Source organism: Pocillopora verrucosa, chromosome 6 (genome assembly GCF_036669915.1).
Source record: "Pocillopora verrucosa isolate sample1 chromosome 6, ASM3666991v2, whole genome shotgun sequence".
In the NCBI taxonomy this organism is placed as follows: Eukaryota; Metazoa; Cnidaria; class Anthozoa; order Scleractinia; family Pocilloporidae; genus Pocillopora; species Pocillopora verrucosa.
The window spans coordinates 14,419,256-14,445,545 of record NC_089317.1 but is presented as its reverse complement, the minus strand read 5'-3'; the positions used below and the strand labels follow the sequence as shown (position 1 = coordinate 14,445,545).

Below are 26,290 nucleotides of genomic sequence, written 5' to 3'. Positions count from 1 at the left end.
CGGTTTGATAATTTTATTGACTTTTGGTGGAGGGAGGTGGTTTTAAACGCTGGTTATGAATGGAGCCTTGCTTTCATAGCAAGCATCAGGTTCAGGTAACAGACTCCTGATATCTCCTTCCTTATACCACAAATGAATTGTAGAAAGTACCTCATATTAAAGAATATACATTTCTCTGTAAGAATATGGTATCAAACCTTTTTCTCTGAGGACGGTTGTGCATTTTTTCCATTTTTGGGTACTCCTACACTAAAAAGAGTGCTGTAATAGGGGGAATAATATTTCAAAGGTAATGAGGAGCCCATCTGAAAGTAAGGGATATTTTTGTCACTACAGTTACTGAAATGTCACCTCCCCCTATTTTCACTAACCTTCCTTTCTATCCATGAGAGCCTCGAGGATCTCTCTTCCACCCAGGTCACCAATAGCATTATCATCTATATCGAGTTCTTGTAAGCTTTCAGAGTGTGTTATCAGTCTGCAAATCAATATGAGACAAAAAAAGAACTAGACTGTTCAATATAGACTGTTCAATATACATAGCTGTGCTTTTCATTTACTTTCCCCTTTATCCCCCTTTTATCTTTATGAGGAACTTACACATTTTTCAATAGAATGTGCAATATACTGTAGCAAACTTATGTTCCAATATCAGATCATACACATCAGATAATACTATTCCCTTTCCCACAATAAACTGAAATTTTACCAAAACAAAATCACAACATGCAAGCTGTGTGTGTGGTGCAGGTAAAAGTTTGGTCTTGATTATGTTTCACAATTTCAAAATATCACATATTTAGTCTCAATTTTTATTTATATTCTTTTCTATAATTCATCAAATATTTTTTCTTGCATGCAATTGGTCTAAATGTATCACATGACTGAATATGTGATGTGCCCCAAGTGATATACCCCAATTTCAAAACATGAAGGCTTAAAGTTTGCATTCTCATTAGTAGAATATCATAGGAATCTCTAGGTCACACATCTCCAATAATGCTTGAGACTATGTCCTTGCTCAAAGGAGTGGCAGAAATAAGGACAAATATAGCCTATAATTTAAGCAGATACTAGAAGATATGGGGGTTTCAGGCAAACCCATGGCATTCACAGATACTGTGATGAGATTGTTCCAATTTACTCTGTATGCTCTACTTGCCACCACTATATTGGATTGATTATGGTTTTGTTAACTGGGGTTTATCAGTTTAGATGGTTTTGCATGGGGTTTTCAGTTTTCAGCAATTTTTTTTGGACAGTTTTGTGGTTTTGAATGACTTTCCCTATGGTTTGTGGTTCCTAATAGTCCCTAATGTCCCACTCTTAAATCAGTATCATTATTATCATGCATATATGTCTCATATCTGTCAGAACTAACTAATTAAAGAGATCTTCATAAATGCATATTTATATTACGGTAACCATTTAATTAACTGAACAAGTTGCACCTACTTTCTGAACATTTTCATACACATGACAGGCCCAAGAGTGGAACCCAGCCCATATGCATCAATGCCATTGTTCAGCAAGTGAAGTTTCTGAATCCAAGGGCCCACTGGTGGTGGGGGAGGAGGCTCTTTTTTCTTCCTTGCACTTTTCTTCTTTTTCCCTTTCTTTCCAATCCTGCCTGTAGAAGACATTTGAGACCTCGCACTAAAGGATAAAAGGTAAACTAAATTTGACATGTGACCACTTTGACCAATAACATGTCCATTTCAGTAAACTAATATCCTTGTAAGTTTTCAGATACACCTTCTTAAACATTTAGTTTGACAAATCCTCAAACATTTGATGAAGATGGGATATCTCTTGAGCTCTAGGTTGTAGATAAATCATTAATTTGAAAGAATGATGCAGTTAATCAAAATTCTTGCCAACAACTTGGGCTATTCCAAATAAAATGAGTTCAAAAGGTTTCATGATGTGAGGATGTCATGCACAATCCAAAGAAGAGACATTACACATTTGAGGAAAAAGTGTAATGAATAAGGAAAGATACATAATTTGTTTGGAAAGTACACATCTTCACAGTTCCAAGCTGGGCCCAATTTTGTTTATCTCTATAATATATGATTTTGTTGCTTTGTTGCAGACACATTATCTTTAAGTGCCTAACTCATGGCCTAAAGGGTTAAAGAATACTGCAAACTTATGGTTTCATTCACTAGTACAAAAAGGCCTGATGGAGTTACAAAGGGTAAACACTTTATTTAGCTTAAATCTAGATGACTTCTTAGATAAATATATGCAGCCAACCTTCCAGGTTTGCTTCTAACGGCAACTGAAGATGTTGGTCTTGACACTGACGACATAGCTGATGCCACACTTGGTACAGTTAATGTATTTGATTCAGGAATTTTCCCTTCCTTTTTTTCAGCACGCTCAATAGCTTCCATTTCTGCTGTGTCAGCAAAGAGCTTTATAAGTTCGATCACCCCTTCACACTCCAGAAAATTGCCATCAAGATAGACATCTCTGAGTGAAAATATAAATTTTTTTAAAATGATATTCCATAAAATAAGCTACACTTGAGGTCTACTAGCCTTATTTTGGCTGTTAAAATTAACTGAATATAAAATATCAAGTTACTTTCAAAAACACTTGATCAACTAATAAAAACAACTCAAACCAGCAGAGTTTTGATCATTTTTGAGGAACAACATGAAAGTTCAAAAAGTGACCTCAAAGGTAAAAAAATGCACATTTTATTCCCTGTTAAAGGTCATACATCCAGTTTGAAAGTAATACTTTGTTTCTGCCACACCATGTGGTTAGTGCATGTACTAATTGAAGATTAAATTTAACCATTTACAATTTTTTTTCTGCAAAATAAGCTTGTACTAGGCAGTCTGTTAAGAATTGATTGAGCAGTGTGTGTGTCCCCTAAATGTTTTCACCATAAGCAAGGAATCTCCTTTAACCATTCAAGCCAAGATGCACATTTATCTTATGAAGGCTGTTTATGTACTTTGTTTATAAAGTGGATTCCAAGAGCCTCTATAAAGTTTTCTATCAACCTTTTACCCTGAATACATCAATATAAGATTGTTTCAGTATACAAAGTTACCTTATGGCTGTGTTGGAAATTGTTTTTCCGAGGAGCTCCCCACTTTGAGAACCAAGATTACAATAACATAGGCTGAGACGCAATAGTGTTTTATTACCATAGAGACCTCTACAAAGACCACTGCAGCCAGAGTCACCAAATCTGGAAGAGAGTAATGATCTGGAGTCTTGAAAATGAACTCAAAATAGTAAACTTGAAACATAACATAACAAAATGTTCGAAAATACGTTAATTTCTTATGCAGCTATGCTGGTCATTATTTTTCCATTTCCTGACATACAAAAATCAGTATGTACATGATTTGTTTCAGAATTCTTTGGCACTGATGTAATGCAATGTTTGTAAAAGAGGCTAGAGCCTGAAGAAAGGAGGCCTCAGAGTTGTTTGATTTTCAGCACAGGGTGCAATATTAATTTTATTAGGGTTTTGGAAATGGGCCACTAAAAAGCAAGCACTTGAATGCAGCAAAGTGCTAAACAGGGCTAGGGATAACCTTGTGAATATGGAAATAACAAACACCTGCAAATCATTTCACTGCACAACTAATAACTATAAATTATGTAGATTTAGATATATGAAAATTCACATATTTACACTGCGGTGGAAAGATGAAATTAGAAGATCCTCGCAGCTAAGAACACTACTGAAACTAGTAGTTGTAAGTAAGACCTGAAAAAAATTTCAGGCCCGTACGGGATTTGAACCCATGACCTCTGCGATACCGGTGCAGCGCTCTACCAATTGAGCTAACAAGCCAACTGGGAGCTGGTCAATGAATTGGGTACAAATAAACATCCGAGTGAATGAAGATTTAGATATATGAAAATTCACATATTTGCACTGCGGTGGAAAGATGAAATTAGAAGATCCTCGCAGCTAAGAACACTACTGAAACTAGTAGTTGTAAGTAAGACCTGAAAAAAAAAATTTCAGGCCCGTACGGGATTTGAACCCATGACCTCTGCGATACCGGTGCAGCGCTCTACCAATTGAGCTAACAAGCCAACTGGGAGCTGGTCAATGAATTGGGTACAAATAAACATCCGAGTGAATGAAGATTTAGATATATGAAAATTCACATATTTGCACTGCGGTGGAAAGATGAAATTAGAAGATCCTCGCAGCTAAGAACACTACTGAAACTAGTAGTTGTAAGTAAGACCTGAAAAAAATTTCAGGCCCGTACGGGATTTGAACCCATGACCTCTGCGATACCGGTGCAGCGCTCTACCAATTGATCTAATTTCAAATTTAAAATTCTAATTTCATCTTTCCACCGCAGTGCAAATATGTGAATTTTCATATATCTAAATCTTCATTCACTCGGATGTTTATTTGTACCCAATTCATTGACCAGCTCCCAGTTGGCTTGTTAGCTCAATTGGTAGAGCGCTGCACCGGTATCGCAGAGGTCATGGGTTCAAATCCCGTACGGGCCTGAAATTTTTTTCAGGTCTTACTTACAACTACTAGTTTCAGTAGTGTTCTTAGCTGCGAGGATCTTCTAATTTCATCTTTCCACCGCAGTGCAAATATGTGAATTTTCATATATCTAAATCTTCATTCACTCGGATGTTTATTTGTACCCAATTCATTGACCAGCTCCCAGTTGGCTTGTTAGCTCAATTGGTAGAGCGCTGCACCGGTATCGCAGAGGTCATGGGTTCAAATCCCGTACGGGCCTGAAATTTTTTTTTCAGGTCTTACTTACAACTACTAGTTTCAGTAGTGTTCTTAGCTGCGAGGATCTTCTAATTTCATCTTTCCACCGCAGTGCAAATATGTGAATTTTCATATATCTAAATCTTCATTCACTCGGATGTTTATTTGTACCCAATTCATTGACCAGCTCCCAGTTGGCTTGTTAGCTCAATTGGTAGAGCGCTGCACCGGTATCGCAGAGGTCATGGGTTCAAATCCCGTACGGGCCTGAAATTTTTTTTTCAGGTCTTACTTACAACTACTAGTTTCAGTAGTGTTCTTAGCTGCGAGGATCTTCTAATTTCATCTTTCCACCGCAGTGCAAATATGTGAATTTTCATATATCTAAATCTTCATTCACTCGGATGTTTATTTGTACCCAATTCATTGACCAGCTCCCAGTTGGCTTGTTAGCTCAATTGGTAGAGCGCTGCACCGGTATCGCAGAGGTCATGGGTTCAAATCCCGTACGGGCCTGAAATTTTTTTCAGGTCTTACTTACAACTACTAGTTTCAGTAGTGTTCTTAGCTGCGAGGATCTTCTAATTTCATCTTTCCACCGCAGTGCAAATATGTGAATTTTCATATATCTAAATCTTCATTCACTCGGATGTTTATTTGTACCCAATTCATTGACCAGCTCCCAGTTGGCTTGTTAGCTCAATTGGTAGAGCGCTGCACCGGTATCGCAGAGGTCATGGGTTCAAATCCCGTACGGGCCTGAAATTTTTTTCAGGTCTTACTTACAACTACTAGTTTCAGTAGTGTTCTTAGCTGCGAGGATCTTCTAATTTCATCTTTCCACCGCAGTGCAAATATGTGAATTTTCATATATCTAAATCTTCATTCACTCGGATGTTTATTTGTACCCAATTCATTGACCAGCTCCCAGTTGGCTTGTTAGCTCAATTGGTAGAGCGCTGCACCGGTATCGCAGAGGTCATGGGTTCAAATCCCGTACGGGCCTGAAATTTTTTTCAGGTCTTACTTACAATTATAAATTATGTATTTTTGACTAGTATTTTTTTTTTTAACTATCTTCTTCCCATGCTATCTTGTTTCAGTTACTGATCACCCCAGGGAAGAAAAAAAAAATTGGGGGCTTTTAGTCCATGGATTGCAGATCTTTTCTACTGCACGTTTCTATTCCTTTAATGATGTTCCAACAAGACATAGGTTATGAAGATTCAGTGGAAACAACATCACGCTCACAATTGGAGGCAGACAACCTCAAAGAGCCAGCTAATTAAACAAAGTTTTTTAACATCTTCAGTTTAACAGAACCTTCTATATCAACATTTATTTTTTAAGACCAGTGTAAAGAGGGCTGAAAGCCACTTGTAATGTTAATTTTATTCAATGAAATCAACCCACCCATAAAGAATCTCTGAGACCCACTGCTTGTAAAAAAGTGTGGTTTGAGTTAGACTTTGGATAAATAACCAGCCTAAAGGTCAAAACTCCCTGATGCTGTTTGAAATTAAGCTGGGATTTATCAAATAAATGACCAGTCAGAAACACAGAACCATTTTTTTGCCTGACTAAGGAATCAGAGGTTCTGGTAATACTTTGCTTCTTAAAAAGCTCAAGGCAGCTGGATGAGTTAAAGCAATTTCTCTGGAAAGAGACCTAGACAGTTTTTCTTGTAAATTTTGAGTCTGATTTGATGGTTGGTGTCCACCACCTAAAAAAAAGAGTCTGGAGATTGGGATGCAAATGACACAGACATTTTTGGAGTGCTCTATTGGAAAATAGGGGCCATAGGCAAACCACCATTCAAGAAGCAGAAAAGTTCTGCACATGCACTTTACAACTCTGTATATTTCCTTGTGGTCCTGTGCAAAGCAAAAAAGTCATGGTAAAGACAACCCTGGGTAAGTTTGAAATCTGATTTCAGATCTGAAAGCTTTAAAATAAAATTCAGTTAGATCTCTTTTGTCAAAAATGTGATAATTTGATGCTCTTAAAAGGAATAACCGGTAGGGGAGGTCTGGCAACATTTTACATCTGGCAACATCTTAAGCTCAATACATTTAATGATACTCTAAAGTCCATTCCAGACATCCATGCTCCCATGAAATCCATTAAGATTAGTGGCAGACCCTGTTGTTTGGTCAACCAGGAAATCAAGGATCTTGTGAAATCTAGAGGTAGCCTCCTCAAATGATTCATCAAACACAGGACACTGTTGACTGGAACAATTAAAAGAATCATGCAACTTGGTTAAGAAAACCCTTCTTGAAGCTGAGAGAAACCACATCTTTGAAGAAGTGAGATTGCATCAGAAAAATCCTGGTACTCTCTGGAAGATAATCAATTTTGATCTCACTATCAAAAACAAGGAAAGGAAATTTATTCTATAGATCCAAAATCCATAGCAAATGAATTCAACCAGTTTTTTTGCAGCTGTCAGTAGAAATACCACAGAGGCCTCTTTGCGCCTATCCAAGAAAAACAACATAGTGATCCCTGAGGAAATTAGTGTCGACTTCCCCATCATTGATAAACCTTTTAATCTCAGGACCATGACATGTGAGGAAGTATGCTAAGTTGCATTGTCACTGCCACTTAACAAAGTGCCTGGTCCTGATATAGTGAGTGTACACATAATCAAGGACTGCCTACCTGTCATCTTAGGCCCTCTGACCAAGAACATAAATTGCTCCATATTTTTACCAGTAAATTTCCAAATAAGTGGAAAGAAGCTGAGGTGATACCTATCCTGGAAGAGGGAGATCATGAAGAAGCTGCCAATAACTGATCACTATCACTGTTAACTGTTGTGTCTTAGGTTTGCGAGAAAATTGTTCTCATTAATTCACTACTTACCTCCTTAACAACAACAGGTTAACAGCCCACCAGAGTGGTAACAAAAAGGCCCACACCACTGAAACTCTGAACATCTACCTCACAGACCTCAGAAGCTATGGATAGAAAGAAACTTACTGCTCTTGCCCTATTAGACCTCTAGAAAGTTTTTGACAGCTTCCAACATCAAAAGCTGCTTCTTTAACTGTCCAAAGTCAAAACATCACCCTCAACTGTTAATTAGTTCATGAGCCGTCTATCATGATGCTCTTAATTTGTCCAAATTGATTCCACTCTTTCAGACCCCTGCTAATAACACACAGAGTCCCACAAGGCGCAGTCCTTTCACCACTGCTTTTCTGCATCTACCTCAATGATCTACCCTCAGCTTCTGGCACTTGCAGCCTGGAGCCATATGTGGATGACTTGCATGTATTCCTGTCATTCCCACTGGCAGAGGTTGATTCAGTGATTGAGAAGCTTGAATAAGACCTGCACAATGTGGCCTAATGGTGCTGTGCAAACAACTTACTAATAAATCTGAGCAAGACCAAGCTCTTCTTTATTGGAACTAAGCAGTTGATGAGTAAGATACCAGAAGTTCTCCAAGTGTCCTTTATCACATTGTTGTACAAAGAACGCTTTAGAACATTATATGACCTTTTGTTTTCTTAAAATGTAGCCTTGTTTCGTTTTGATTGTGTGATAATGAAATATCCTTTTGGCTAGCCACACAAAGAGTTATTTCAGTTTAGTTTCCTTTACGTCATAGAAGTATATTAGGCCTTTTTTCATGTGAACATTTTAGTTTTAAGGAGTTGTCCCTAGAGCAAAGAGGAGTTTTATGAGAGTCTTTCAGAGTTTTTTTTACAACTTGGAGTTCATCCCCGGAGCCAAGATCAGACGTAAGTCACGATCATTAGTTGTGTTTTCTGTTGTCAGATTTTTAGTTTAGCTTGTTTCCTTAGCTTAGACAGATCGTGTATTCCTTTTAGTTTTCACCACAAGTGTTGTAATAAGTAGGCTAGCCTGATTACATGATTTAGTCCAATAAATGTGTGTAAGAGTCTGCTGTCCATCCTGTACTTCACTGTGGTTGACCTAGCGGACCCAATTACACTGCACCCTGTGTCTGCCGTGCTGGGAACATGACATCCTTCCTTGGTTGAATACTACAACCAGCTACTTCAGCAAAGGACTTGGGAGTCATTCCGAACCCCACTTAACTTACAATCACCACATCACACATGTAGTCTTATCCTGCTTTTCTATACTATGTCAGATAAGTCATGTTAAGAAGAGCTTAGACAAAGAAATTTCAAAACTACTAATAGCAACATTAGTTCTTAGTAAAATGTTATATTGTTCCACTGTGTGGTCAAACACATCAGCTGGGAATATCAGTAAGCTACAGTCAATCCAAAACTTTGCCAACAAGATAGTTATGACCTCTAAGAAATTTGACCATGTGGCTCCTTTGCTTTGCCAGTTGAACTGGCTACCCGTGAGGCAATTACTTTTATATAAGGATGCAGTAACGACATATAAATGTCTGCATGACCTTGCTCCACAACACCTGAGTGATTAGTTTATTAAATGCTCTAATATTCATGCTTGTTACACAAACAAAAGGGACTCGCTTCAGATTCCTATTTGTAAAACTGCCACAGGCCAATGTACTTTTACCAATAGAGCAACTAGCTTATGGAACAGTTTGGACAATGACATTAAGAATTGTACCTCCTTGAAATCTTTTAGGATCACCTTGAGGGAGTACCTCCACACAGTATGTTACCATAAACCTTCAGAGCTTGTTTAGTTGTAAATAATTACTATATATTTTTTCATTCTTAATATTATTACTTTATATCTTTAAAAAATTGTAAATAGATTTTGAAAAACCTTTTGAACAACATCTATGAAAGTCAGATTTCCAACTCAGGTAAGCATTATTCTTTGCCTACTTACCTGCCCAGCAAGCAACTCAGGAAATTGTCCATTTAATTGAGTAACGAAGAAAGTGCCAAAATTTTACATGACAAGGGATCTAAGGGGTGCAAAGGTTGCATAACATTAAACAGTCCTACAACAAAACTAGGTATGTTTATTTCAATTGTCTGCATCAATCATCAAAGTGTCAAATTTGGTTCTACATGAGTGATTGCCAACCGAACATGTCATGTTTTCTTTCCCTCTGATTAAATCCCTTAGCCTTTCAGTTGCCTTTTTTTTTTTTTTAAGAAGTAACCAGTAAATGTTGAGGTATGTTTTCAGAGACTGCAGCATCACAAGCTTAACTGTAAAACTCAGTTATTATAATTTGATTACCTCTACCAAGTTTGAAAGAGATCCTTATTTTTGAATTTCAACAGGTTTGTTGAATGCTTTCAATGCTTCCTTGAGGTTGTTGATTAATTTCACATCCACATGATTCCTGATGTTTTCCATGGTTTTTCCAAAGACCGCAGTGTTCATCAACTTGAGAAACTCTTTTTCAGATTCATTCTTGGTGTTTGTGTACAGCTTTGTGTTAAGCTTAATGTGTTTCTTCAACCAAGGCTCTTTTTTGAAGCTTATTCTTCTATGAATCTTTTTGATCCTTGAACCGAGATTGAGGTACTGTTTCAGTGTTCTGTGACTAAGTATGTATTTCTCCTCATCATTCAGATTTTTAATAAGTTTTTCTACCCTATTAGTAATCAATCTCTCAGGAGCAAGTGGGAAGTTGTTATGCAAGTCATGAAGCTCTTTTGGATACTTGAGATCCACATCAAGAATGCAAGAAATTTCTCTCTAGTTGACAAGGTCAAAGACAGTCAAGCCTTCAGCTAGGTCTCAGAGCTGCATCCACTTTAAATTTCCAATGGGAAGAGGTTGGCACATGGCCCATCCATGAAAAATATTTGGATGGAGATAGGTGATGTATTTCATTGGCTTTGTTTCATCATAAGCTTCACCCATATATTTGTTGCTTGCAAACCCATTTGAGATCGTTGAGATTCCTTCCTTCTTAGTGCCCTCAACATGACTGGCATTATTTGTTAAAGCTGCTTTACTATTGATTAATGCTAAACTTAAAAGTTCAAGAATTGACATGAAAATATCCTTACCACTAACAAACAGGTTAGGCCAATTAAGTTTTTAATGGCTCTCCACAATAGCCACCAAGGTTTCAAAATTAACAAAAAATAATATTTTTCCTTAACCAACATTCATGGCTAGGAGGTGATTTCATGTTGGATGTTTAGGACTTTTCTTCCATTCACTCCCAATAATGATGCCATCAGTTCTTAATTAATGTAAGTAATGTCTCTGCAGTTAAAAGATTCTTACTTGTTATAATCAAGCACCAGAGCAGTCAGATTGCTCATACAAATGGACCTACAAACAACAAATAAAGTACTTTTATGAACTATTAACATGGTCAATATTTTTAGGATATTTATTCACCAACACATAAAATAAATCAATGTTCATTTCTGATTAATTAAAAATACAATTTGATAAATTATAAAAACCGTTGCTATTTGAACAATAATCCCTAGAAAAAAGTTTGCGTAACAACTTCTTTTTCCAAAAAAAATGTTTGCGTAATGACTTTTGTTTGCATCTTCAAACAGAAAAATCTTGGAAAAAAAAAAGTGCCTGTTCGTAGAGAACACCAACACATTACACCTTATTGGATGGTTTAACATCTACATGCAGGTGTTTAGGGAGTTGCGTTATATCCCCTAAAACATTGATTACATTGAGGGATTATTATTCCACCAATTCTTCATCTCCTAGTATTTTAGAATGTTTTCATGCTCCTCTCCTAAAACGTGTCTCATCCTTTAAGTTCTACTTTGAATATCCTGAGAGAAACGTATAAATAATGGCTGCAAGCAACATTTAATTAACATTAAGGTAAAGCAAATGTTAAAAAATTGATAATTAGCAAAAGTTTGCTATAAAATGCTTATCTAATCTATATCAGTATGATATCAAGTGATGAATATTCAAATTACCTTGCTAGCCTGTCTACTCCATAGCTATTGATACCACACTCCAAAAGTTCCAGGTATTGAATGGGATAAATAGATTGCTCCAAAAGCAATGCCTGCATATGAAGTAGAAGCAACTGCAAGTTTACTTTCACATCTGTGGGAATAAATATCTTCAACTCTATAGATATTTTAATCTAAAAACTTAATGCTTTATCAAAACCATGTGTAGCTGATCCAACTCATCTTCAGTTATTATGTACCAGCGAACAAGCAGTATACTTGAAAAGAGAAGGATGTTATCAGTATTCTGTCACAAGCACAAGGCAAAGGAGATTTTAATTCCTGCCACAGCAAATTGTACTTCAGACCTTTAGATTCATTGCTTTAATGATCTACCATTAAACTACAGAGAACCTTACAATAATCTTTACTAAACGCAGGTTCATCTTTGATATGCATCCTGCATGCTTCTGGGATAAGTAATGTTGAAAGTGTTGGGTCAGGAAAAAGAGTAAGAATAGTGGTAACAGTTTGCTTGGCTTGCGCATATATATCAGGCTGAATTAAGAAAGATGTTGATAATTCTGGTAACATGCAAGTATAAGACAAATGATATCAGGGTTTGCAGAGATTCCTACCCTTGGGGATAAAAGAACTTGAGAAACTATAGGACATTTCAGTGATGAATTTGTGAATAGAGAGAAAGATCATGTAAAAGGAGACACAAACATAACAATACACCACTAGTCTTAATAGAAGAGCTGCAGATGTTTCTTTAGGCTGTTAAACTGTGAGCACACTTAGATGGATGACAGTGAAAACTATCTGTTTTGGAGGCTATTCATTTTCTTAAATCCAGTTAAAAACCATACTCTAAGACATTTGCAGACACATTGCTTAAAATGTTGACATGTTGCTCAAAATGAAGAAAAAGCTCAATCTGCTGTCAAATATGAACTGTCATAAAAAGATAAAGAGAAATTGTAAGTTTTGAGCTCAGTTAAGAAATTGACAAAGATGTTTTTTGACTTGTCACTAGCATGGGACAAAGAAAATATTCCAAGTCCCAATGAGGAATTGCACCTCAGACCTTTGGATTCTGTTCTCTGATGCCCTACCAACCAGCAACAGAGGAATCAAACCTCAGACCCTCAGATTCTGGCTCAGATTCTCTGCCACTGAGCTACAGAGACTCTATGGTGAGCGAGGCCCATTACGAAGTTCATAATGCATGTGCTACATACTGCTAGGATTATGGGGACTCAGAATATTTTCTTTGTCCAACACTTGTGACAAGACAAAAAACATCTTTCTCTATTGCTTTACCATGCAAGCTCAAAATTCTTTCTTATTCCATTTACAAACATGGTGCTTTCTGGCTGATCCTAGCAGTATACAGGATGCATGTCATATATGAACTTTGTAATGGGCCTTGCTCACCATAGAGTCTCGGTGGCTCAGTGGTAGAGAATTGGAGCCAGAATCTGAAGGTCTGAGGTTTGATTCCTCATTGGGACTCTATCAAAATATTTTCTTTGTCCCATGCTCATGACAAGACAAAAAACATCTTTCTCTATGAACAATAATGCTGCTGAAATAAAGATATGCCACATTAGCCATGGGATTTTGGGCGTAATAACAGATGGACATGAAACTTACTGTAACAACCAAAACAATTGCCAAACTTTCAAAACTAAGCAATAAATGTATGTCATTGGTATCTGGCTAGATGGCACCAAGGTTAGATCGCTCCCAGTTAGATTGCTCCAAACAAATGGTTTTTAAAGTTTTTAGGAATAAATGATTGTGGAATAAATTATGTTACAGTCTGAAGTGTATTGAAAGAGATCAATCAGTGGCCTTTTTTGCTGTTCGATGTAAGGAAACTGATATCCACCATCTTTAATTAATAAAGCAGATTACACTTTGTGAGGCTTTTACATGAGGCTTTATTTGTTCTTTCTGCGTAGTTCAGATTTATTTCAAGTGTGTGTGAGCAATATTAATCCATTGTTAGGTAAGATATGCACGACATTTAATGCACTATCAATTTAGATACCTTAGTTTTGCTACCTTTACCTTAGTTTTCTACATGGAGTGAACTAAATTATGTTAGGAGCAAAGTCACTTATTTGATGGAGCGATCTAACTTTTAATTGGTTGGAGCAATCTAACTGGGAGCAATCTAACCATGGTGTGATCTAACTGTAACTCATGTCATCAATAAGACAAAATGGTGGTTGGGTGTGGCAAAGCTTAGATTAAGGGCTGAAGTCATAAACCAATGATAATAGCCCCCAAAAGTCTGAGGGAATGAATATGTTGTTTGGTGTTTTTTTGGTCTTCTTTTTTTTTCATTCATATAATGAACATGGGTTGCTATAGTAGTTTGTGCTTTAATCATGTTTAACTTAGAACTTTCCCCTGAGATACAGTAAAAAGAACATTGAACAAACCAGCGTAGCAATATCCTCGTGTTTCATTGGTACATCCCAGATATAGATCTCTTTGACATGAACATATCGATTACTCCTTATAGCTGCCACAAGTGGTGAGACTTTTACAGGTATTTCATCTGTTGGACCTGGGGTTAAAATAAACTGTTGACAAACAAGAAAAGTAAGTCAACACTGGGGAGGATTCATGCTTTACAAAGTCAGCCCTGTGAATCTGCCCAATGGACAACATTATGAAAAATTTTGTTTCTGAATTCAGTCCTGTGAAATACACTTACTTGTACCAACACTAACAAAATCCACCAATGAAAGCAAATGCAATATGCTGCTTAATAGCCACATTCAAATTATGCTTTACAAATATCTGTATTTTGTCCTTGAACTCTTAATCACTTGTGCATTTCTGTTCAATAAACTTTCTCCTGTATAAGGGAGAAAAAAAAACTATAATTTCCAAAAAAAAAAAAAACTATTTGGACCTTGCAGTGCAAGCAAAACACAATGCTATACTTTAAGTTCCATCACCCATCTAGCTGAGAAAATGTAGTCAAGGTGCACAGCACATTTTTCTGTTGGTAGGTCCTTGAGTACATGGAACCATATGGAGTATGTGTGACAAGCTGCTGCACTGCATGTGTAATTTGGGGTTGAAGCATAGGGGACTGTCAAAGTAGGCAAGGTGAATGATGTTTTTTTGTAATTTTTGTTCTTGATAAGTATATTACCAACACCTGTCTGTTACATGTATTTTATATTTACAAATAAAAAAATTGGCTGCTCCAACCAAAATAGCACCAGTTATCTGCTATTAATATTTGAAAGAAAACAATCATGCTGCTTTTCTATACTGTGGAATCATATCAATTATATACATAATGTTTAGAATATCTTGCCTACCCAGGTGGAAATCTTATTAAGATCTTACTAAGATTCTTGTAAGTTTCTTACTAAGATTCTTATTAAGATTCTTAATTAAGAATCTTGTAAGACCTTACAAGATCTTGTAAGATCTTGTCACAAGATTCTTACAAGAATCTTGTAAGATCTTACAAGATCTTGTAAGAATCTTGTAAGATCTTACAAGATCTTGTAAGGATCTTGTGGCAAGATCTTGCCAGATCTTGCAAGATTCTTGTAAGAATCTTGTGACAAGATCTTACCTGATCTTTAAGATCTTACAAGATTCTTGTAAGAATCTTGTGACAAGATCTTAACTGATCTTGTAAGATCTTACAAGATTCCTGTAAGAATCTTGTGACAAGATCTTACCAGATCCTATAAGATTCTTAACTAAGAATCTTGATAAGTATCTTAGTAAGAAACTTACAAGAATCTTACAAGATCTGGTAGGATTCCTGTGACAAGAATCTTAATTAATTGTCTTAATGATCTCTAAAAGAACTTACAAGAACTTGTGAGATTTTCAAACAACTTACAAGAATTTTTGCAGAATCTGTAAAAATTCTTAAATATCACATTTTTTTCAGACCATAGTAGGTAACTGATGGTTTATGCAATATGCAGTAACTGGATGATCGAGGAATGGAGATCACAACTAAGAAATAATTTTTTCATCCAACATTTAAGCAAAATTTATTGCAAATTCTCAACACTGTGAAATTAATTACTAAAAAAGATCTTGATAAGAAACATTAACTGATAAACATGCACAATTTAAATGACAATTGTACAAGAAGAGTTCTTGTTCTTCCCTTCGGTGTGTTTTAAAAATCTAAAAAAACAATTGTTTTAATTGTTGGAGTCATTTGACAGTTTGATTTGAACTACCATAGTTATCCTTTCACAAAAAAGCCATAATAACTAAAGGCATGTCCCAGTTTTTTCTTTGATTCAAACTGAAATAGTTTTTCTTTTTTTAGAGTAATTTAAGCATGAAAAAAAAAAACAACAACAACAAAATTTTGTATTGCAGCAAACGTGTTCAAAGAATTAAAGCTCACTATCACTCATCTTAGTTGGCATTTTAGTCAATTTGACAGCTACTTGACAAGTAAATTTGCATATATTTCAATTTTGTACAAATATCAACCAAGCCTTAGTTCATTCAGTCTACGGACTTATCAACATTGCCCTCTACATTTTGAACTTTTCTCTTGGAATCCAAGCAATTTTTTTTATTCAAGTAGAGCCTTATTTGAGACCACCTCTTATTCATTTGGGCATCACCAAATTTCTGTTTTATGGCTCCTGTGGGAAGAAAAAAAGAAAATAGTAAATTTGTATACAGGTACAAAATATACTAAAACCTTGAGAGCGTATTTTTTAAAATCCCTGCCAGAGAGGAGTAATAGGAGTTTGGTTTTATTGTACATCTAAAATGAAATATAACATGTTAGGAGACAAGAATCAAGGTTGGAAAAAAACCCTCAGTGTTTAAATAATTAAGTATCATAATCTATTGTCTGCAGTAGAATTGTTGCTCTGACTTCAATTCCAGCTTTCAGTAGCCTGACTTGTGAGGAGTACTTACTAAGGTAGAGGGGAGGAGCTTCTCAATGGTTCTCCTTGATTACCATCATGCCTCATCTGTACGCAAAGAAAAGGAGGTAGTGACTATCTTTAACAAGAATTTATCATCTTTAAGAGCAAAATTTTTATGTACAGGTTCCCAGTTATGAATCTTGGCAATTTGCACTGCCCAACTCCAATCCAACAAACTTTGTTTATGCTTTGCACTGCTGAAACAGCTATTCCCAATTCCCACAAAAAGTTGATAAATGAAAAATTACCTTTTTACAATCAGAGGAGTTGCCACCCTTCTATCCCATTCTGTGCTTGTAGCATTAAGATGGGACTCAAAGTCTACTTTATTCAGGATACAATCATTTTACAGGTGATCCTATCTCTCCAGTTCTCCTGTGAATATGAATTGAAAAAATGTTTACATTTGTTGAGCAATCCCTCCACTGAATTAAGTTTCATTAACCTTTAGAACAAAGAAAATTGTGAGAAAGGGAAGCAAGGAATCATAACTCAGCATTAAATGAAAACCAGAAAAAAAAATACACACACATTCACAAAACAAAAAATATAAAAACTAAACAGAACCAAACAAAATACAAAAAATGTTGCATGGAATTAATACAGGTATCGAATGTATTAGAGTAAAATTAACAGGATAACAGTGCCAAAATTCTGCCTTAAGCCATCTAAGTCAATGAAGTCTTGAAGGAGGGGGGAGGGGGAAATGAACTATCATGCACCAACATTGAATATTTAGAGTTCTTACATCATCAGAAGAACTTCCCATTTTTTGGTAATTTTTGTTTGCTTTGGGGAGATTCCCACCACTGTGGACACGGCCGTGATAATCAAACCCAGTTTGGCTTTCATCATCATCCTCATCAGTGGAAACTTTTAAGTAGAACGTGGCAATTCATAATTCATTATTTGGGAATAAAGGAATTCCATAATCAATTTCGCGTTGTTATTGCACCCTTCTAGTTTAACTTCTAGTGGTTATTAGTAAAGCCGAAGACAAATTAATTGTTTAATGTGAACCATTTCCATGCGAGACGACTGGAAGCTACGATGATTCTGCCTACAACACTTAAATCCAGAACAATCTGGATTAAAACTGACTTGAGAGAATTGCTACAAGTGCAGTAAGGTTAGCAGCCGCCGTTACGTGGTTTTGATGATGATAGCGTTACATCTCGTGTAAGTTTCCACTCAATTCTAAACAAAAACGCTTCCTGACGAAATCGAACCCTAACGAGATTTTATGATTTGCCTTATATAAAAATACCGTGGCCTTGCAATTACATAAACTTATCGTCACTTTTTCGTCCATGCTGAAAGAATCTAAAAAGTGCGAGAAATAAGTCTGTCGCATCACCTTCCAGATGTGTAATGTTGATAACGTGAACTTAATGAATAAAAGTCAGTAGCACTTACCTTCGGGATGATTTGCCTTCATTTGCTTCAGTTGCAGTCGTGCACTAGTTGTTTTTTTAGAAATCTTCTCAAGATACTTAAACTACCAAGACCAATGTGTTCCTTGAGTTATAAAGCGAGTGTCGTGCACAATAATACGTGTGCTTTCTATGTGCTTAGATGTGTAAACTATTCACCTGAGGCCCCTTCACGTGACAGAATAAAACAAGGATATCGCAACCTTGAATGTGTAATCGTAGTGTTCTTTCAGAAGAAAAGCAAACGCGATTTATCTCCTCTGGTGTGCTGTAAACTCATGTTACTTACCGACTGCGTCATTTTCCGTATTTTAAGCGACAGTAACATTAGTTATTTTGTATAGAACTTGGCTTGTAAAATCCAAATTCTCGAGATCATTATTCTTCTTCAGGGCTTTAGACACAATTAAATTTCGCAACGAGGTAGATAACACTCAACCAAAGTAAAATTTCTGTAGAACTTTGCCGAAACGAAATGGCGCGAGAACGGTTGACAACAACGGTCGAGTGAACAATTTGTAATTTTGCGCCGGCCGTAGCGGGAGACTGGGGAAAACCTTAGTGAAAGTACAAAATGTCACGCAACTCTCGCAAGTATTTTGTAAGTAACTATCTATAAACTTTTTTAAAATACTTTTAATTTCTGCCATCTGACCGGTCTGCAAATTTCCGATGTTTATTTGTTATTATTTTGTAAAGAATTTGGTCGGTAAAATCCTAATTCTCAAAATCATTCTTCTTCTTTAGGGCTGTAAGGCACAGTTAAATTTCGCAACCAGGCAGATAACACTCGACCAAAGTAGAATTTCTGTCGAACTTTGTCCGAAACGATATGATGCAAAAACAGTTAACAACAACGATCAAGTGTACAATTTGCAATTCTGTGTATGCGCAGTGGCGTGGAATGCCTTGGTGAAAGTACAAATTTCATGCAACTTTCTTGAAAAATATTTTTACAAGTAGCTAGCTATGAATTTTTTTTTAAATACATCTTTTTACTCTGCCATCTGGCTGGTCTGCATACTGCCATATTTTTTTTTCTGAACCATATCAGCGAAAGTCTCTTGCTTGCGGAATGTGGTGACATTATCTATGGGTGTCTTTATGTTCAAGGCAAAGGTGCAAAGGTTTAATCCCTTTCTAGACACTCCCTATGAACATGATTAGTGATTATTTAAACTAGCTGTTCAGTATATTTCATAATCAATCATCAAATGTAATCTGAAAAGTCTGTCCAAATTTAATCTGTTGATACCATAATTCCAGTGGAACAATTACCTCTTTAGAAAGCAGCTGCATGTATGTTGTGTTCTCGGGTCTGAAATTTGCACACCATACCATAGAAGCTTACTTGACATTATGTGATCCCCTTTTGGACATGGGATTTTTCACATCATGTGTGAGAGGTTTTAAGCCTTATGCATCCCCATGCTCTCTTATGAACAGAACAGGATAAGCATTTCAAGTTACTCAAGAATGTACTGGAATAAACTTGATAAAATCTTGTCAAGAACATTTAAATTCCTACTGATCTTAAAATTTTGATTCTTACAAAACTCTTAGACGAACTTTAGATGAAATAATGTCTAGAATCTTTATGATATTACATTTACAGATCTTACTTAATTATTAAGATTCTTAAACAAACTTACCAAGATCTTGTCAAGAAGCTTGTAAGATCTTCCTTTTCTTAAAGATTAGGATTCTTACAACTGAGATTCTTAAGTGAACTTCATATGATGTTGTTAAGAACTTTCAAGATCTTAATGCCCATGTGTTGTAAAATTTTTTTAGGATTCTTAAAAGATTCTTAAATAAACTTAATAAGATCTTGTTGAGAACCTTTCAAGATCTTAACCCCCATTTCTTGTAAAAATTTTGTGAGGATTCTTACAAGATTCTTAAATAAACTTAATAAGATCTTGTTAAGAACCTTCCAAGATCTTAATCCCCATGTGTTGTAAAATTTTGTCAAGATTCTTACAAGATTCTTGTATAAACTTAATAAGATCTTTTAAGATCTTACAATGCTCAAACCTGGTTAAGATTTGTTCAAGAATTTGGCAAGATCTTATTAAGATTATTAATTCTTAATAAGATCTTAGTAAGATCTTCATCTTAATTGCCATCTTATAAGATTCTTACAAGCTTTTCCAAGATCTTACAAGATCTTCCAAGATCTTAATAAGATTTCCACCTGGGTAAATCCTGAATTTCACTCACTTCTGGTATTTGTATCCATGGTCTTTTAAAATAAATCAGGATGACTGAGTAACTGAAAAGGTTGACTTTCTCTCTAGTGACACCATTTCACTTTGTTACAAAAACATCCTTGATCTAATGTCACTTTATGACAAAACCTTGTGAGCAAGCTTCTCAGTAACAGGTAAAAGGAATGCAATATTAGAGGGGTTCACATTATGCACCTTATTAACTCTTACTGAACCACAACACCAGTGCCTTTCCTGCACCAACCTCTCAGTAGCACCTTACACACTTGCAGTAATTACCAAAAAGTAAGCAGGTATGTTTTTGTTTTACTCACCTTTGCCAAAAGAGAGTTACTTTCAGCATACTGGTTGATAAGTTTCTTCACATCTGGATGCACATAACTATTGAAATCCTTGCATTTCACTTCATATTGGTGCCTGACTGACTTCAGAAGATCTGCAATACTCTGTAGACCCTTCAATCCTTTTTTGGCACTCTTCTTTCCTATTGCTTTTTTCTTAATTGCCTTTTTTCCCACTGGCATTGTATCTGTAGCAGCTGGAGATAATATAACAAAAAAAAAATTGATTTAAGGATTTCAATTTCTAAGGTGGTGCAATGTTTTGGTACTTTTTGTGCATACTAAACTATTAGCTTGAAAGTGAAAAGTACTATTCACTTAATTACCACAGGTATTCCTCTCCAAGCAGCTAATACACATAGTAGACAAAACTACACAAGAGACTAACTTATTACTGTTTTTCTGTATATCAACAGAAATTGTAGTTCATGCTTGGTATATATAATTATCCAATTCAGTGTCAGTGAAAGTGATAGATAATTACCTCCCCTTGGTTGTACAATAGGCCATTTTTAATATATTAAAATTTCTAACTTGGTTCATGTGCTTGTTTACATTCAACCGATCACTATTATATTCATTGCAGTTGATGGTACTGGACCATTCCTTCTCATCATGCAATTTTCTTGATACTATTGGCCATTTCATAATCTTTGAAAGGGTATTAATATCAAATATTATAATTATAACATACAGTGTATGTGCAAGGCATACCTATTTCCTAATGTAATTTCTGCAATTCAAATATATGACTTTCATACATTCACAGTCATTTATGCTCCATACTCTCATAAAGCATGTTACAATAAGGCAATCAGAATCCTTGTTAGAATGGTTTGAAAAAATCCGATTGGCTGTACAAGACTAACGCTGTCAAAAATATCAAACCATCACAGTTCAAAAACCATTAAAGTTCACATTCTCCAATAGTTTACAAACTTAATAGTTTGGCAGGTTGAATTTAACACTTTTGGCTGAAGTTTTTTAGTCTCTAATGCAGAATCTGAAAGTGAAATGTTCTGAAATGCTTAATTGTAACTCATAAAACACACAAGTTTTTTCAACATGACAATTAGAAAACAACCTGTTCAAGCATGTGTTTTATGAATGAATAACAGCTCAATTTACCAGATAGTGAAAATCGCTTGGCATGACAGCACCTTAAAATTTGGCTGCCATGACTGATGTGGCCTTCCACTCATCGCGTAGGAAAAGATATCAGAGCTAGCTCTAAGTTGTTCTCTCGCAGGGTGGCCAATGTATTTCCGTGGCTTACTTGACTGCGATAACTGGAGATCACCATGATGAGCTAGCTGTGTTGGACCTCAGCATGCTTGTGGTCACTCTGACACCATCATGATTAGTATGAATTTTAACAGTGACACCAATTTGGCTTTATTTTCATCATTCCGGTTTTGTTCTGTTTTGTTTTGTTTTTGAACACAAAACTATGTACTACATGAGTGTTAGCTGTGTTTGATTTTTATTACCATCTGTAAACTTGCAATCTAATTGGGTGTGAAAACATTAAAAACTTGGTCTGTCCAGTTCGTTTTCTCTTTGAGGATTTTTTGTCTCTGCTCTCATCATTCTTCAATTACAGCCCCTGGCATGTTTACTAATTGTTGTTTGGTCTGTCTGTTGCTATTTTCCAACTTGCCTGTTCCCAAATTTCACTTTCAATTGCAAAAAAAAAAAAAACTAGAGAAAAGTCCTGGAAAAGGTTGGACATGGTACAATTTGGCAGGTGGCATGACAGCTTTAGCTAACCTCTATGCTCTATACTCTGGTGGAGCACGCTCTTTCAACCAATGACATCGCGCATTATATCCCAATTTGATCATAAATATTAATAGTCTCTGCTCTCATCATTCTTCAATTACAGCGCCTGGCATGTTTACTAATTGTTGTTTGGTTTGTCTGTTGCTATTTTCTGACTTGCCAGTTCCAAAATTTCACTTTCAATTGCAAAAAAAAAAAACTAGAGAAAAGTCCTGGAAAAGGTTGGACATGGTGCAATTTGGCAGATGGCATGACAGCTTTAGCTAACCTCTATGCTCTCTACTCTGGTGGAGCTGGCTCTTTCAACCAATGACATCGCGCGTTATATCCCAACTTGATCATAAATATTAATAGGGCGTTACTGGCTAAGCCAGTAACCACATCAACGAACATTGCCGAACCTGATTTGAAAAACTACCGACACTAGACGATAACCTCCGGAAATAGTCAAATGTTCCAGACTCACTCACTTTCTTACAAATCACACCTGACAGAGCAATGTTGAAGAAACTTAATCACGCATTTGAATACACTAAGATGCCGTATACTACACATCCTTACTTTTCAGACTATTCCTACTTAGTTGTCATTTTCTGAAATGCAAGCTGATACGTACCTGGTGCTGGAAAACAAATTACATATCAAGTGGTACCTTGAAAGTTTAAATCGCAAGGTACTTTATCTCAGGTAACATCAGGTAAGAGAGGAGATACCAAAGTCTGCTTTGTTGGTGAAGTTCAACTTAATTTTGTGATGCAGGAGACCGCAAGAGGCATAGTAGTTGTTTGTTGATTCTCGCTCATAGCAACTTGGCCGATAAAACCTGGACACTAAAGTAGACGTCATACATCCACAACAAAGATGGCGGACGAAGAGGTCGGATCAACACATTATGCAGAGGAAAGGTGGTCGTTGTTGAATTCGCTCAAATGTACGATAGAAAATATTCTTATGTCCAATTTTGAAAATGGCCAAGTTACTACAGTTAGTTCTTCCCATGTTGAATTTGATTTGGAGCGCATTTTTGAGCATGGACTACGCAAAAATCAAGTAAGGATTTCCCTTTTATTTTTGTTGTTTCATTATACGTTTCAGACGAAGATGCGTTTCAGATTCAAGCAAGTGTACATAAAAGACCATCTTTTGGGGTTAAAGATCACAAATTGGCTACAATTAGTTGCAAATTCATAGTAATTTCTGTGTTTGGTGATTTCTTCCTTCCTACAGTTGTAATTTTGTGTTCAATACACACTCAGACAAGGATATTTTTAAGCCAAAGAAAATACGTGTCTGCGTTCAATTCATTAGTAGTTAACAGAAGGAAAGAGAAAAACTGAGTATGGAAAGCTGAAATGAAGTGTTAATTTTTACAAGTAATCAAATGATGTTTCATGCAATTTGGAAACATGAGCTAGTTTACCTTTCTGAAGACTACAGGTGGCAGTCGCCCAGATTTATTCAATTTTGCAGTATTTTAAATGTTTATGTATGCTTATTTATTTTAAGTTGTACTTGAAATCCATTAGTTGACTTTGTAGATGCTAATTTTCTAGAGTAATGAGAAGATCTATTCATAATAATTTTATTACAATGAACCGTGTCTGTTGAGGCCTGATTTTTCATTGGTCTGTAGAATGTTCTTCAAAAAAGGAACAGTGTGTCATAAGCTTTGCTGTGTGTAATTGATATTGTATTTATTGAGTTTCATCATCTATTTATCAAAAGAGAACTGGTCAAGACAAGGGTGAGAGAAATACAATGGTTGTAGTTTCACCATTTGATGAAATTGTTCAAGGGGATCTCACTGATGCTATTGAAGACATATTAGAGAAATTCCATCAAGCTTTTCTTGGTTGCTCTCTGTCTGCCTCCAATTTGTCTCAGCTGGTTAACAACAGGAAAAAAATTCATTGCTTGTACCAAGGTGAGCTTAATTAAATGGTATCTGAAAAGGTGCACAGTGGAACATGTATTAAGTTGTCACCCATGGGGAATGGCAAGATGACTCAGTAGTTAGGAAACTGATTGTTTAATACAGGGTGATAGCTTAATAGGGTGCCACTTAATACAGGTTGGACTGAATTACTTAATGTGTTCTCCAATTTTCATAAGTAAAAGAGTAACAAGCTCTTCTATAAAACTTTTAAGTTATTTTTTTATGTCAAGTTGGACACAATTTAGGTTTTAGTTTTTATACAGTACCAAAGTCAGTTGTCTAAAAATATCCTTACCTTTTTCCTTTCTCCAAAACTTGCCTCTCTTTGTGAGTATTTAAAGCGTTTAAATGAATATATTTTACCTACAGGAAACAAACATGCAATGTTGCAGAGAGTTTTATTTATGGTTTTTTATATGTTATCTAGCTTCTTGAAATATTGGTTTTAGGGAAATTCAGCGGAGGATGACTCATTTTTTGTTGATTGATAATTCATTAATGTTAATTAACATTGGTATTACATAACACATTAATCAACATCATCCAAATCTTTTCATGGGATGCTTCTATACTGGAGACACTTACCCTCGTTCTGAGTCTGCCTTCTGAAAGGACCTTCCACTACACTTAGTCGTCTAATGGAGGATTAGTCTAACTAATGGAGCTCTTAACTTTACTATGATTGTGATAGTTAATGATAGCATACAAATTGATACAAATTGAGGCAGTAATGGAAGTCAGTCTATGTTTGTTGACAAGTTCAATGAACTGAATTTTTTTGAGCAGTCTAGCTTATAATAATAATAATAATAATAATTATAATAATAATAGTAATAATAATAATTACTTTATTGGATAACACAATTACCGGTAGAACCAGTAGTTCTCATTGTGGTCCACTAAAACTTCAAATTCAAATAGCAAAAATGCAAAGTAAAAATACAGTTAAAAATTGAAAATTAAAAATTAATTAAAAACTTCTGCTTACAGTAAAATTATCAACTCTGGAGTTCCAATCTATATATTTTCTTATATAGTTGATTTTTAAATTTACCAAGGGAAGTGAGACCCCCTAGTGGCACCGTCTAGGTTGTTCCATAATCTAGAACCACTTGCAAGGAATGAACATTTGCCGGTCATAGTGCTAAAGAAAGGTGTGGATAAGTCCATATTAATTGACGCCTGAGTTGTGTAACAATGTCTATTTTTAACATAATGAATATAATGATTAAAGTAATCAGGACATTTCCCACAGATAATGTTATGCATAATACACAATTTCCTTTGCTCTATTATGTCACTAATGGGAATCCAACCTAATCTCCTAAAAAGGCCAACTGATCTTTCAGTGCCTGCATTTAAAATTACTCTCACTGGCACAATGTTTTTGAATTATGAGGAGCCTTTATAAATTATCAATCTAAGTGTTTCCCCACACTGAACAACAATATTCGAAGATTGGTTTAATTGAAGTGTTGTATAGCAAATTCCTAAGTGATAAATTCAGGTACTTTCTGGGTCTTTTAAGAAGATTTACCCTAGAATTTAATTTAGTGATCATGTAATCTATATGGCTATTCCAATTAAGATGCTTGTCTATCTTCACACCAAGCAGCTTTTTGTTCACGGCCTCTTCTATTTCAGTGCCTCACAATGAAAGGTTAGGCGGTTTGTGCAGTAGAAAAGTTTTTGCTTGGTTCCAAGAAGTAGCTGTTTTGTTTTCTTTGCATTTGGGACCATCTTGTTTAGTGAGAACCAGTGATTCACTTTGTTGAGACTTCCCTGAAGTCCGTGTTGGATATGCATAGGATTAGAATTGGCAATCCATAATGTAGTGTCATCGGTGTTAATATCCACATTGCAATGAGGTATTGCAAGTGGAAGGTCATTGATATATAACAAGAAAAGGATGGGACCCAAAATAGAGCCTTGTGGAACGCCTTGAGTAATTGGTAGTGTGTCAGACAATGATCCATTGATACAACATCGCTGTGTTTGATCATGTAGGTAAGACTCAAACCACCACAGAGATGTATTATCGGTC

At 35.8% G+C, this 26,290-nt stretch overlaps 2 protein-coding genes and 1 long non-coding RNA gene across 6 annotated transcripts in view; 1 reads left to right on the top strand and 2 right to left on the bottom strand.

Annotated features, from left to right (window-relative positions):
• Nucleotides 1–23,111, bottom strand: part of LOC131777765 (ribonuclease inhibitor) — a 25,698-nt gene extending 2,587 nt beyond the window's left edge. Inside the window, exons 1-9 of one of the 3 annotated variants that reach the window (XM_059094104.2) lie at nucleotides 22,963–23,111; nucleotides 20,502–20,725; nucleotides 14,022–14,165; nucleotides 11,587–11,678; nucleotides 10,913–10,960; nucleotides 3,071–3,211; nucleotides 2,260–2,478; nucleotides 1,456–1,656; nucleotides 372–478 (exon numbers count right to left, since the gene is read on the bottom strand). In XM_059094104.2, the coding sequence (XP_058950087.2) occupies nucleotides 372–478; nucleotides 1,456–1,656; nucleotides 2,260–2,478; nucleotides 3,071–3,211; nucleotides 10,913–10,960; nucleotides 11,587–11,678; nucleotides 14,022–14,165; nucleotides 20,502–20,711 (1,162 nt within the window). In that variant the 5' untranslated portion in view covers nucleotides 20,712–20,725; nucleotides 22,963–23,111. Of the gene's footprint in view, nucleotides 1–371; nucleotides 479–1,455; nucleotides 1,657–2,259; nucleotides 2,479–3,070; nucleotides 3,212–10,912; nucleotides 10,961–11,586; nucleotides 11,679–14,021; nucleotides 14,166–20,501; nucleotides 20,726–22,926 lie in introns of all 3 variants that reach the window. The other 2 variants (XM_059094103.2, XM_059094105.2) reach the window with 2 other exon arrangements.
• On the bottom strand, nucleotides 15,604–18,688 carry LOC136282049 (uncharacterized). 2 transcript variants are annotated; one of them, XR_010718065.1, is made up of 4 exons: nucleotides 17,272–18,688; nucleotides 16,772–16,898; nucleotides 16,513–16,568; nucleotides 15,604–16,229 (listed from the first exon to the last, which is right to left on the bottom strand). It is a non-coding gene; the product is annotated as an uncharacterized lncRNA (long non-coding RNA). The 2 variants fall into 2 exon arrangements; XR_010718064.1 differs by having other exon boundaries at nucleotides 17,940–18,683.
• The window catches only part of LOC131777764 (run domain Beclin-1-interacting and cysteine-rich domain-containing protein), a 22,008-nt gene continuing 18,812 nt past the window's right edge, over nucleotides 23,095–26,290 (top strand). The window contains exons 1-2 of the mRNA XM_059094102.2: nucleotides 23,095–23,360; nucleotides 24,036–24,234. Of these exons, the coding sequence (XP_058950085.2) occupies nucleotides 23,172–23,360; nucleotides 24,036–24,234 (388 nt within the window). The 5' untranslated portion in view covers nucleotides 23,095–23,171. The remainder of the gene's footprint in view (nucleotides 23,361–24,035; nucleotides 24,235–26,290) is intronic.